General features: G+C 35.4%; 1 protein-coding gene across 5 annotated transcripts in view; it reads left to right on the top strand.

Annotated features, from left to right (window-relative positions):
- WAC (WW domain containing adaptor with coiled-coil) overlaps positions 1-12,366 on the top strand; it is an 84,450-nt gene that overhangs the window by 44,499 nt on the left and 27,585 nt on the right. For all 5 annotated transcript variants that reach the window (XM_059183821.1, XM_059183823.1, XM_059183820.1 and 2 more), the window contains exons 4-6: positions 1,091-1,197; positions 8,120-8,235; positions 8,792-8,904. In XM_059183821.1, the coding sequence (XP_059039804.1) occupies positions 1,091-1,197; positions 8,120-8,235; positions 8,792-8,904 (336 nt within the window). The remainder of the gene's footprint in view (positions 1-1,090; positions 1,198-8,119; positions 8,236-8,791; positions 8,905-12,366) is intronic.

The following is a 12,366-nucleotide window of genomic DNA, read 5'->3' as shown; positions in this document are numbered from 1 at the left end:
GTTGAGTCCCTCCCTTTGACTTCTAATGGAGGAGACTTGCCGATCACTTCTGAATTCCTAATGCTCTGTAGGTCTACTGACATTTCCACTTGGGTATCTGAAACTGTAAAGTCAGCTTCTGTCTGTCCCATTTCACTTTTCTTACCTACTTAGTTTCCCCTGCTGACTGAAATAGTTAATTCTCAGTCATTTATATTATTCTTCCCACATTTTGTTCATTACAGTGTAGACTTCTTACCATTGCCAGTGTAGTCTGTTTGTTAATTTTTAACCCACTGAGCCACCCAGGCGTCCCCAAGTTTGTTAATTTTTAAGGTGAATTATGGTTATGTTGTTGCTGGGGAAAAATGTAATGAAATTGAAATACAGTTAAGAAATTGTAATAGCAGTTAGACTTTGTGGTGAACCTTCTTTGAACTTGAATCGGTGTTTTTGCAAGTCTATTTTTATACCTTGGCTTTTCTTAAGACAATAAACACTATCATTCCTGATGGTCTTTGAGATGTGTGGATTATTCACAAGGCTCACGAATTACTTTTAAGCAATTCTTAGAGTTGGTCCTATTATTAGGAGACTTAGATGATACCATCTTCATCAGATACCTTCCCTAGGACTTAACTTTCTTAATACTGTTTTATTTGAAATATTGGCAAAACTATTTAAAATCAAGTTGCAGAGTCTCTTTAAGAAATTGAAAAATAATTGTAAAAACATACTGGATATTTGTGACTTTTAGTTCTGTATCACTGAATTTTTGTACTTTTTTTCTTTATATTGTGTTTCTGTCTTTCCCTAATAAATCTCTTATTTTTAAAAAATTGCAAGAAATGATACCGATGAGGTTTTGCTCATGTGATATACATAACATTTTTCCATAGGCTGTCAGCCATGCAAGCTATATGCTCTTTAAGCCACATCTTTTGTAGGCTCACAAATACTTTATAAGTAAGAAGTATGAATATGTATATATTCCAGATGCTTATGTAAAATGATTTTAGGGATACACAATAATCTGTAGTATGATAGAAAGCAGTTGAAATTAAACATGAAATACAACTTATAATTCACTTTGGTCTTTGTTTCTTTGCAGGGACCAGTTACTCTCCACAAGAAAATTCACACAACCACAGTGCTCTTCATAGTTCAAATTCACATTCTTCTAATCCAAGCAATAATCCAAGCAAAACTTCAGATACAGTAAGTATATAAACGTGCCCAATTTTGGTTTTGGAGGGGATTGTGTGTGTTTGTGTTTATTACCCTCCTCCCTCAAAAACGCCCCCCAAAACTCCTCCACCAAGTCTTGTTTAATCTGAAGTTGACCTTTTTTCAATGTATTTGAAGTAATGAGCTAAGCTTCGTAGAACTGAGAATAGTCATGAGATAACTGGTATTTTTTCATAACTTTTCTATACAGAGCAAAATATGACTATTGCAGTGTCTGAGATAAAAAGAACTATGGATTGTGAAACTTATGTAGTTAAAGTGGTTTACCTTGTTCTCCTTTAGGAAAGTGTATACATTTCTTAAAACATATATTCAGAACATCTGCTGTGTATTATACACCCTACTAAATACTAATGATGTGAGAATTCCTGTCTTCAAGGCAATGAAAGTCAGGAATTTTAGGTATTTCTAAACTGAAGTAACTCAGCTTTGATTTTTTTTTTTTTTTTAAAGTCATGGTTCAAATGAAAGTTTTAATACATTCATTCAACAGAAGTTTAAGTTTTCAACTTGCCAAGTATATGCCAAATTGGAGAGACGTATAGTACTAAGAAAATGTGGCCCATCTCAGAGGAACTTTTGGACCTGTGGTGAAAATAGAAGAGTAAACAGTTAAAACAGTGCCTGTTAGAGTTGCATTGGGAACACTCAGAAGGGTAACACTGTCTTGGATGAGAGGAAAGTATTAAAGTACAAGTAACACTCCCCAGCGGATTGAATATAGCAGCTAGGTGAATTCATGTGGTATGCAAAGGGAGCAGCATCTGCAAAGACCTAGAAGTGTGAAATAACGTTGCGTTTTGGAGAACTGCAAAGGTTTTAAAAGTGTGAAAGAATGGTAAGAGCTCAGGTTACAGAGATAAGTGGAAACTATCACCCCCAAAATTGCATATCTTACCAAGGAATATGAATTTTATATAAAGGCAGTGCAGAACTACTGAAGGATATAATTGGTGAAGTAACCTCCTACTTGGGATTTTAAAAATTGTGTCAGAGAGTAGCATGGAAAAGACCAGGAAGGAGCCACTAGAAGGCTATAGAAGTGTAGGTTGAATTCAGCAGATTCTGCCTTGGATATTTGGGTGATCATCATACCTTAATCAACATTGAAAGGTCTTTGGGATTTATTATTTCTTCTCCCTTATTGAAGCAGTGTGGGTAGTACATTTTCAGAGGAAATGTAGACATAAATGATAGCATTTTCATAAAGATAAATATAGAATAGTTTTAAATACTGTATCAGTCAGGGTCTAGGTAGGAAAACAAAACATGCTAGCTATTTTAAGCACAGAAAATTTGGCAGCACAGAGAATTTTATATCCAGGATTGGCTAGGCAGATAGTGTATGTTATTGAGGACTGAAAAAAAACCAAAAAGGAACATGGAGGTGATACACCCATACTTTCAGCCTTAGAGCTGGAGTCCAATAGGAGGAGGTTGTGGTTATTAGAACCTAATAGCTTAGAGGAGGAGCCTTGCAGAACTGGTGATAGGACCTCTGAGTGGTACAGTGTATGATGAAGCTAGTTCTGGCAGATGGCAGAGAGCTGGAAATCGGAGATATCTGTGGTTGCTAGGCTTCTCGTGCCTTTCGGTCTTCAGTGCCTACTATTGGCAGAATCTAACTGGTAGCTAGCTGAATAAATGATGCAATTCGCCCTAGTATCACAGATCAGTATAGAAGGCAGTGGTATTGAGGCTGAGACAACAGCTTGGTAAGCCTTAACAGGTGTTATCATCAAACTCTTTGGCATGAGTTACACAATAAGGTGTATATTCAGGATTTTAGAATGAATCTGTTTTTGTGGAAGGTGGCCCCATTAATTTACAAAGTAACAAACACTAACAAAGAGCTCCATTTATCACTCACAATCCCAAATTGATATTTGTCTGCTGATAGTTGGAGTGGCAGGCCATGTGGACGTTGTTTTGACTTAAGAAAAATCTTAATTCACGGAGAACTAATTCTGGTTGATTGATTTCTAAGACATGGGTTAAACGTGGTAAAATCAGAAAGAGTAAATAATGGGCAGATAAGCTTGATCTACCCAAATCATAAATGGTGTCAGGGGATTTCGTTTTGTGGGTGGAAGCTGAAGACTGTTACCTGAATGGATTAAGTATTATATGTTTTAAGAATCAGGATTTCCCTTTCTGTAAATTGCAGCTGTAGGTATATAATTAATCTCCCAAGTAGTGGTCTTCTTATGATGTGCCCAGTGGGCATGATGCATATATTATTTTATAAACTACAAATTTAATCTTAACTGAAAAGTTAGCTTTTGAACTTTTCTGCAGATTGCTTACAAACTTTTTGTCTTTAAATCATGTTTAATGGAAGTTTTTGAGTAGTAAGTAAAACATAATTAGTTTTTTATCTGATACTTTCATAATGAAAGAATAAAAGAACAGGTGAAAATTAGAGAACTTAGGTCAACACATTTTAATCTAGGTTAAAATATGGAATAACTTTTTAAAAAAGTAGTTCTTTTTTCCTCTTTGAGGTTTTCAGGTTTTAAATCTTGTCTTTGAAAGATCAGTAACAATATTACCTAGTTAACATCTACACAGACATTTGGTTGTATGGGTGATTTATATTTATCAGCTGTTGATAGTCGAGTTGAAGTTGCCTTCTTTTCTCAGTATTAAGATTTCACATTCATTGTGGTTTAACGCAGAGCCTAGCCCATGATAACTATTTAGGAAAAGCTTTTTGAATGCCTCCTCCTCCCTAATCTAAATATAACAGGACTTAACCTTGTTTTAGGTTAGTTATGCATATTTGTGATTTTTAAGAGACCTCTGAATTGCTTCATTTAGAAAAAATAATTTATTCCCATTTAAACACGTAACAGGTATCTTCCCCTTCTACATAGTCTCCAGTCTTGATTTGCTGGGAGGTACGTCAGTCTCAGTTGACTTGGCATTTATAGTCCAGCTCTACTTGTTACCACATAAATATCTTTCCTGTTTGGAGCTTTTCAGCTTGAGGCTCTCAAGATTTATTTCTGTAACCAATCTTTGCCTCTGAAGATACTCCACTTAATTTTAAAAAATCAGAAATTAATCAGAGCACTCTTAGGACTCCATGAAATTCTTTGTTAAAATAATTGCCATCTTTGATGGTGATATTGTTAGTCAGCAAAGGGGCTCCTTATTAAAAATTAATTCCAGGATTAACCAGTAACCATTTTAATTCTATAATTTAAAAAGTTAATTCCAGGATTAACAATTCCTTTTCCAATGTTTCCCATGGGGAAGAAGTAGTAGGATTCTGTATTTTAAGAGAGAGAGCAGAAGGGGATACACTTTTTTCAGGAGAAAAGCACACCTAAAAGACATTTTGAACTGAAGGAGAGCAGATGGTTACCGCCGTAACTGTTTATTAGTACTGTTCTTCCAGAGCAGTCATTTTCATACTTTTTCATCTTGAGATCTCTGTTTACATTCATAAAAATTGAGAGCTTTTGTTCATCTTTTATCCGTATTTTCCATATTTAAAAATTAAACCTTGGGGGAAGCACCTGGGTGGCTCAGTCATTAAGCCAAAGTTATTAAGCCTCTCTCTTCAGCTTCAGCTCTCAGGGTCCTGGGTTCGAGCCCTGCACTGGGCTCCCTGCTCAGCAAGAAGCCTGCTTCTTCCTCTCCCATTTCCCCTACTTCCCCCCACCCCCCGTTCGTCTCAGTCAAATAAATAAAATGTTTTTTTTTTTTAAATAAGCCTTGATAAATATGAGGGCCACTCGGGTGACTCAGTTGGTTAAACATCTGCCTTTGGCTCAGGTCAGGATCTAGGGTCCTGGGATCAAGCCCTGTGTCGTGGTCCAGTGCTAAGTGGGGAGCTTGTTTCTCCCTCTGCTCCTCCCCCTTGCTTGTGTGTTTTGGGTGCTTGTGCTCTTACAATCTCAATCACTCACTCAAAATCTTTATAAAACACCTTGAAAAATAATTTTACAAAGATTTGTAAATTTTTAAAAATTTGTAAACCCTTTACATGTTAGCATATGTAATGTTTTTATGAAAAAATACTTTGTAAAATAATAACTGTTAAAATAATAATGTAAAATAATAACTTTGTAAAACAAAAAGATGTGGAGTATCTCTTTAATATCTTCATAGGCGATACCTAGAACTTCACAAGTGCTGTGCATTCAGTCTTCCGTGATAACAAATCTCCTTTCACAGCATCTGGGGAAATTCCACTCCGTTCTTGTGATAGAATGAGGAAGAAAAAGACAAAATCATTTGTAGTAGTATTATGAAAATAGTTTTGATCTTTTGAAATGATTTTGAGGTCCTTCAAGGGTTCCTGGACAACACTGGGAAAACTGTTGACTTAATGCTTATGTTGGCAAATACATCAAGCCTAATTCAGAATATTTGAAGTGTTTGCAGGCCTTTTGGGGGTTTAGTTCTTAGTTGTAAATACTCCTTTTTTTACTCAAATTTAATAACAAGATCTAATGTTTAACATAGTGATGATAGTTGGTAACAACATATTGTGTGATTGAAATGGGCTGAGAGTGAAAAGTTCAGAATGTTTTCACAAAATCTGTGAGGTGGTGATGGATGTGTTAGTGAACCAGATAGGTGAAATCCTTTCACAGTGTCAAAACATCATAGCATACACTAAGTGTCTTTAATTTTGTCAACTATATCTTCCAATAAAGTTGAAAATACATAATGAAGAAAAGCAGTAACACCTGTTGCACATCAGCATTTTGAAAAATTCCCCATTACTGAAAGGGTTCCCTGCCCCCCTTACCTTTTTTGTGTGGTAGATGGAAGTGGGGTGAGAAGATAAGCTAAAGTTACTGGTATGTTATTTTAGTGCTATACCCTGAAACACATTTTGTAAGTAAGACATTAACTTGTACTAATCTGAGATTTGGTGGGCAAAATCAGTGCAGTGTCATAGACCCATACCGTTGAAGTTTCTGGTCCGTGAACTTTTAACTGTTGTGGAGGTTATGCCAGGATGTAAATGAACCATTGTCAAATAATACACTGTTTACTTGAGCTGAAAAATTTTTTTTTCTTAAAGTGGGACTCTTGATGAGGGAAAGAGTATGTCAGTATATATTTTGATGCCTGCTCCTTACCTTCTTCAGAACAAGGCACAGAACCATCACTTTGAAGAGCTCTGGTATATACCACTCTGCCCTACTCTGATGTCCTCTGTCCACCTGCCTCAAATCTTACTCTACTTCTTCAGACCAAGCTAGTAATCAGTCCCATAAAACCACTTTCCAAGGAAACCAAATCTTTCAGATACATCCATAGAAATGTTCAGTTTATATAATAATTTAGGTACAAGGAGTGGTGAGTGGTGAAAGAGAACTTTTTGAGTTTGACTTTCTGTGATTGGGTTTCTACAACTTGGTTGTAGCCTATTTCTGAAAACTAGAAGCATTGAGGATTAACTTGCCCCTGATACGAGGGTTTTGGATGCACAGGGCTGATTACCGGTTGCTGCATTATTTTGAGGTATAATCCCAAGAGCATAAATGTGGCATCTGCATTTAGGAATCTGCAATATCTTTTCATCTACCCTTAAATTATTGTAGCATTTTGAGAATTGGTATTGATTTGTTGGAAATAATGGGCATCCTGAAACCTAGATTTTTTTTTTTTTTAAGATTTTATTTATTTACTTGACAGAGATCACAAGTAGGCAGAGAGGAAGACAGAGAGAGAGGGGGAAGCAGGCTCCCTGCTGAGCAGAGAGCCCGATGCGGGGCTTGATCCCAGGACCCTGGGATCATGACCTGAGCTGAAGGCAGAGGCTTAAACCCACTGAGCCACCCAGGCGCCCCCTGAAACCTAGATGTTTTGATCCTTACGGTCTATCACCAGTTAGTTTTGTGACCTATAGCAAACTGATATATTCTGTAGGCTGTTTCTTACTTGGTAAAACTAAAGCCGAGTCAGCAGGGCATGAGAGTTTTCTTTCCTCAAGCTTGAGCCCAGAAGAGGTGTAGACTACCAAAGTAGAACATCATTTCAAGCTCATTTGAGAAAATAGTCAAATCCATCCGGAAGTGTACTTGGAATTCTACCAGATTTCCTGGGCCTAGTGCACTTAAACTTTACACTTTTTAGATCAGTACCATGGAAATTGGGCCTTCTTTCAGATTTTTCTAATTTCTTTATAATTTTCCAGTTCTTATAAAATACCTAAAGAGAATGTAGCTGAGAGTTTTTGAAAGGCTGGTTTTTGTTACAGAGAAATGAGTGATGACGCTGACCCATGTAGCATGTGAGAAGAAAAGGTCTAGATAACACTGGCCCCGCCTCATGGATTTTGCTGGTGAAACAGATACTACACTTTTAATTAGCTTTGTGTTCATGGTTTTATTAACATCGTGGTTTTTTTTTTTTTTTTTTTTTTTACCCCCACTAAGTAACAGTAAATACAGGCAGATTGTTCTCTGTTAATACTATATAGGAGTACTGTTGTGCATAGTGAGTTTAGAACTGATGTACTGTCATGTCATCAAATCAGTCAGTTGTCTGGGGGTTTTTTAAACCCCTCCTCCCCATTGCCATGTGACTGGATTTCAGCAAATAAAATTATTACAATGGAGAACTTCAGGAATGCTTTTCTGAAGTCAAGATGTTAATTTCACATTTTTCATTTTATGCCTAATAAATATGTATCTTCTGTTTAATTTCATATTTTACAGGATTTTCCACTGTTTTTTTTTAAGGTGTTCATAGACTAAGGTCTCCTAAGATACATACAAAGATAATTACATTCTAGATCTGGGTGTTATTATTTAATGGTCTTTTCCCTTATGTGTGCTTTGAAAACCATTGACCTTCTTGATGTTTCATATCAAGTGATTAAATAGTACTAATATTTTCTAATTTTTAAAAATGTATTTTTAAGCCTTATGATTCTGCAGATGACTGGTCTGAGCATATTAGCTCTTCTGGGAAAAAATACTACTACAATTGTCGAACAGAAGTTTCACAGTGGGAAAAACCAAAAGAGTGGCTTGAAAGGTATTTGCTCTTACTCATTAAAAAATATTTCTTACTCTTGATTTTACAGCTTAACATCTTAGAACATTCTGAGTTTAGATTTCTTAACAGCGAAACTCGTCATTAATTGTACCGGTTTTCTGTAATTACTTTTTACTTAAAAAACAAACAAAAACTTGACAGTTAAGCACCTGTCTATAAGGACCTTGTAAACCATCAATATATTTGAGATTTTAGGTCAGCCTATACTTACTGCATCTTCCTTATAATTTGTAGTAGAAATCTTCATAATTCTTAAAGTATAATAATATGTATCCTTCATATATGTAGGATTAATACTGGAGAGTTCTGGTTTTGGGGTAAATGACATTATAGATAATTGCTAAAATAGGACCATCACTGAGAAACGTTACTGTTCTGTTAGCCATATCTTATCTCATGCACCACTTGATATTATGGCTGTGTTCAGTTCTTTTATTTTCCATATACCATTTTATTGAGCATTTAACCAGAAAGTTACATGTAAACTCATTGTACTTGATGTAATTTTTATGGGTTTACCTATGTTTATTTTTAGAGAACAGAGACAAAAAGAAGCAAACAAGATGGCAGTTAATAGCTTCCCAAAAGATAGGGATTACAGAAGGGAGGTGATGCAGGCAACAGCCACTAGTGGGTTTGCCAGTGGAAGTAAGTATTAATTTTTTTCTTTGAGACAACATGATGTTTGATTCACTCCTGTAGTTCATATATTTGTATCTATATTCATAGATGTTTACATATGTAAAGTAAAATAATAGAAACAGGTTTCTTTTATGTTGGATACGTCTTCCTAACCTTTACCATTTTGTTTCCTGAAAAGGAAAAGGGTGCACAGAGGAATAGTACACATAGTATTCATCACTACTCAAAATGGCTATAATGCAGGTGGATTGGTAGAAAATAAAATTTCTACCAAAATTGTGGACTTTTTAAAAACAGGAGTTGTTTGGTTTATTTCCCCCCCTTTTCCTGAATTGTGTTCTATTAAACTGGACAGAGAAATCCCTTCCAGAACGCACTGAATCTTTCAGTCTAATAAATGAATTATAGTCACATACAGATAGTGACATCAGAGTGTCTGTTGGTGTTTTACGTTTATCAGTGAGAAACTTTTTTTATCATGATCATAGATCTAGATAACGTTTCCATGCTGCGGGCATACCTTAATGGTTTTTGAGGTCAGATTTTGTTTGAGTGGGCCAAAATGAGTAACATATATTTATTTCTTAATTCAAATTAAATTTGTATGTGAAGTTTTACTAAGCGTATTCTATTACCCATGACTTCCCTTGCCTAGAATAGAATTTAATTGCCACCGTAGAATTCTTAGGCTCTTCATCAGATATTGGAACATTGAGAAGAATTTTTAAAAAGATGTGTTCAGGGAATTTATGGAATTGGGCATTTGAATCTTCCTCCTATAACTTAAGTAGGGGATGTATTTGGTCTCAGCAGGGGATACTGATTCTTTGACAGAAAAAACTCCCAAGATGAAACAGATCATAAATTAACACAGTTCTTCAGCACTGAATGTTTACGATATATTCCTTGGAATATTTAATTTTTTATATTAGTGAAATTGTGCTTAATTCTTAGAAAACAATGACTTAAAGTACTGAAGTGAAGAAAGTAAAACTATTGTATTTTGAGACAGAAGACTTGGGTTCTAGTTCCATTTTACTTAATATTTTAAGTAATTGTGATTTCTGGCAAACAGTCAGAAATGAGGTAAAGATTTTCCGCTCCAGGTAAAAAAAAATAGCACCCAGCTTGTGGTCCTCCTGAACAAACTGCAGAGGGATATTAGGGGGTATGGAGGAGTGGCAAATGGATGTAAAACTAATCACTTAGGTATTGAGCCATGCCTCTAATTTAGTGGGTGATGGTTCCCAGAGAGAAAAAAAGAAGAGCCTAGTGTGTCTCCTTTATTCTTTCCAAAATATCCTATCATTTAAGTCTCTTCTCCTTTGAGGTAGAGTAAATGAAGGAAGTAATTAAAGATCTGATGGAAATATTGATGGAAATGAAAATAGTATTTTTTTGTCTTTTTGCTAAACCATCTTTAAGGAAATAAAATCAGAGATGGGTTTTTAAGTAAATTGTGTGCATATCTTTTTCTTTCAAAAATGAAGGTGTTCCTTTTCCTTTTTCTTCATAATTTCAAAAGTGAGTCACGTTTGTTACTAAAAAATAAGAGGAAACTTCCTAAATTCCATGAGCCAGGAGCATTTGGGGAGATACACTTTTTCCTGTGTATATATAAATCTGTATAAAATGTATGTATGTGTTTTACATCAAAAATGGGATTATATGTTATTGTCTTTAACCTTTTCTTTTCAGTAGTATTTCAAGGAAATGTTTCTCTATCAGTTTAGAAATCCATATGTGTTAGATTGCGTGGCTTTCCTTTTTTTGTTGTTAAATGTGCCCTCATTTATAAATGATCCTCTATTCCTGGATACTTGAGTGGTTTCCAACCTTTTCCTACTGTCAGCAGTACTAGGATTTCTATCTTTGCCCACTTACTACTCCTTAGCCAAATTCCTAGAAGTGCAAGTGACAAATCAGTAGGACTGTGTGTGTTGAACTACAGTCATGTGTCTCACTTTTTCAGTTTTAAGTAATACTTAAGAAAAATCTTAGCTATATTTCCTTTTATTTTTCCTTAATTGGTCAACTGAGTTAAATACTTACTAAACACTTAAGCATGGTAATAATGAAGTCATTAAGCCATTTAAGTGCTTATCCTTTTCTATCCAAAAAGTGTTGGCAGAGTTTTCCATGTGTCCAATACATCATATTGGGTAAGACCTAAAGCTTTGTAGTTTGTAACTGCCAATAAAAGGTGTGTGGGTGGGTGGGGGGGTGTTGCTGAAAGATTTTATATGTAAAGAGGTAAACGTAGAAAAGTTATTTTTTGCTCTATAGAAAATAATGTTACCCAGAACTTGACATCGAAAACTTTATGGGTAAAATTTTTGGTTTGGTATTACTGCTACTAGATTATTTTCACGATCTTTAATTTGTGCCTCATAGAATGATTGTTCTGTGCTTAAAGAAGGGTTTCTCAACAGTAGCACTAATGACATTTTGCTTTAGGTGGTGCTGTGTTGAGGGTTGCCATCCTGTGACATAGGATGTAGAGGTCCAAACCTGGCCTCTACATGTTAGAGGCCAATAGCACCCCTCCCCTCTCCTAATCATGACAACCAAAAATGTCTCCAGACATTTGCTAAATGTCTTTATTGTGGGGGGTGTGCAGGTAGAGTCACTGCATTAACTGTTGTCGTCTAGAGTTGTGAATCATGGAAAGCTGTTGCAGCTACAGCTTCCTTAGTTCCTGTAATGCAGCTGCCATTTTTCTCCCCCAGAGCTTACAAGTGTTTGAAATAGTATCAGCTTTAATTTTTATCTGAGTACACTTGATATTCTTTGACTCTAGTCATACACAACTGAGAGGGATTTTTTGTGGTGTGCAGGGAGTAAAAGTTTTTGGTAGTCAGGGGACAGGATTTGTGGCAGTTGGGCATGGTATGGTATTATTTCTGTTTTATCGATCCCTAAAAGTTTGTGTTGTAGCAGTATTCTTTTCAGGAAGAACTTGTAGAATATAAGTTTCTTGTGCATGCAAATGGTTAGTTTACCGAAGAGTTAATATCATGCAACAGATGTTTGTATTCTGTGATAGTTCGATCTATTTGTTCATTTTTTTCCTGTTGTTAGTATATGTGCAGTTTATAATACTGAATTTCATTTATTAAGTCAGAAGACTTGTGTTTTTATATAACAAGTTTTTTGGCGGTATCCAGTACATTTTGTTTAGTATAACGTGGGAGCTGTGCACTGAAGGCTTTGGACTTGTAGTTTAAGCATAGTTCCTTCTTTGTGCTGTCTTGGTCTCTAGACTCGGAGGAACCATGAAATTGTGGAAAAAACTTAAAATACTCAACAGGGAGGGCATCCTTTGGTAATACTATTATTACGTATGTGCTTTTGAATCTTAAGATGTTTCTCTACTTGAAAGTTGTCTAATTTTTAGTTAATGATTAGATTATTACAGTTTTGGCTAGAGATTTTGATAAATACAAATTTTATCATGATTACTGAAAT

The sequence above is a fragment of the Mustela lutreola genome, chromosome 8, assembly GCF_030435805.1.
Source record: "Mustela lutreola isolate mMusLut2 chromosome 8, mMusLut2.pri, whole genome shotgun sequence".
In the NCBI taxonomy this organism is placed as follows: domain Eukaryota; kingdom Metazoa; phylum Chordata; class Mammalia; order Carnivora; family Mustelidae; genus Mustela; species Mustela lutreola.
This window is presented reverse-complemented; position numbering and strand designations above follow the sequence as displayed.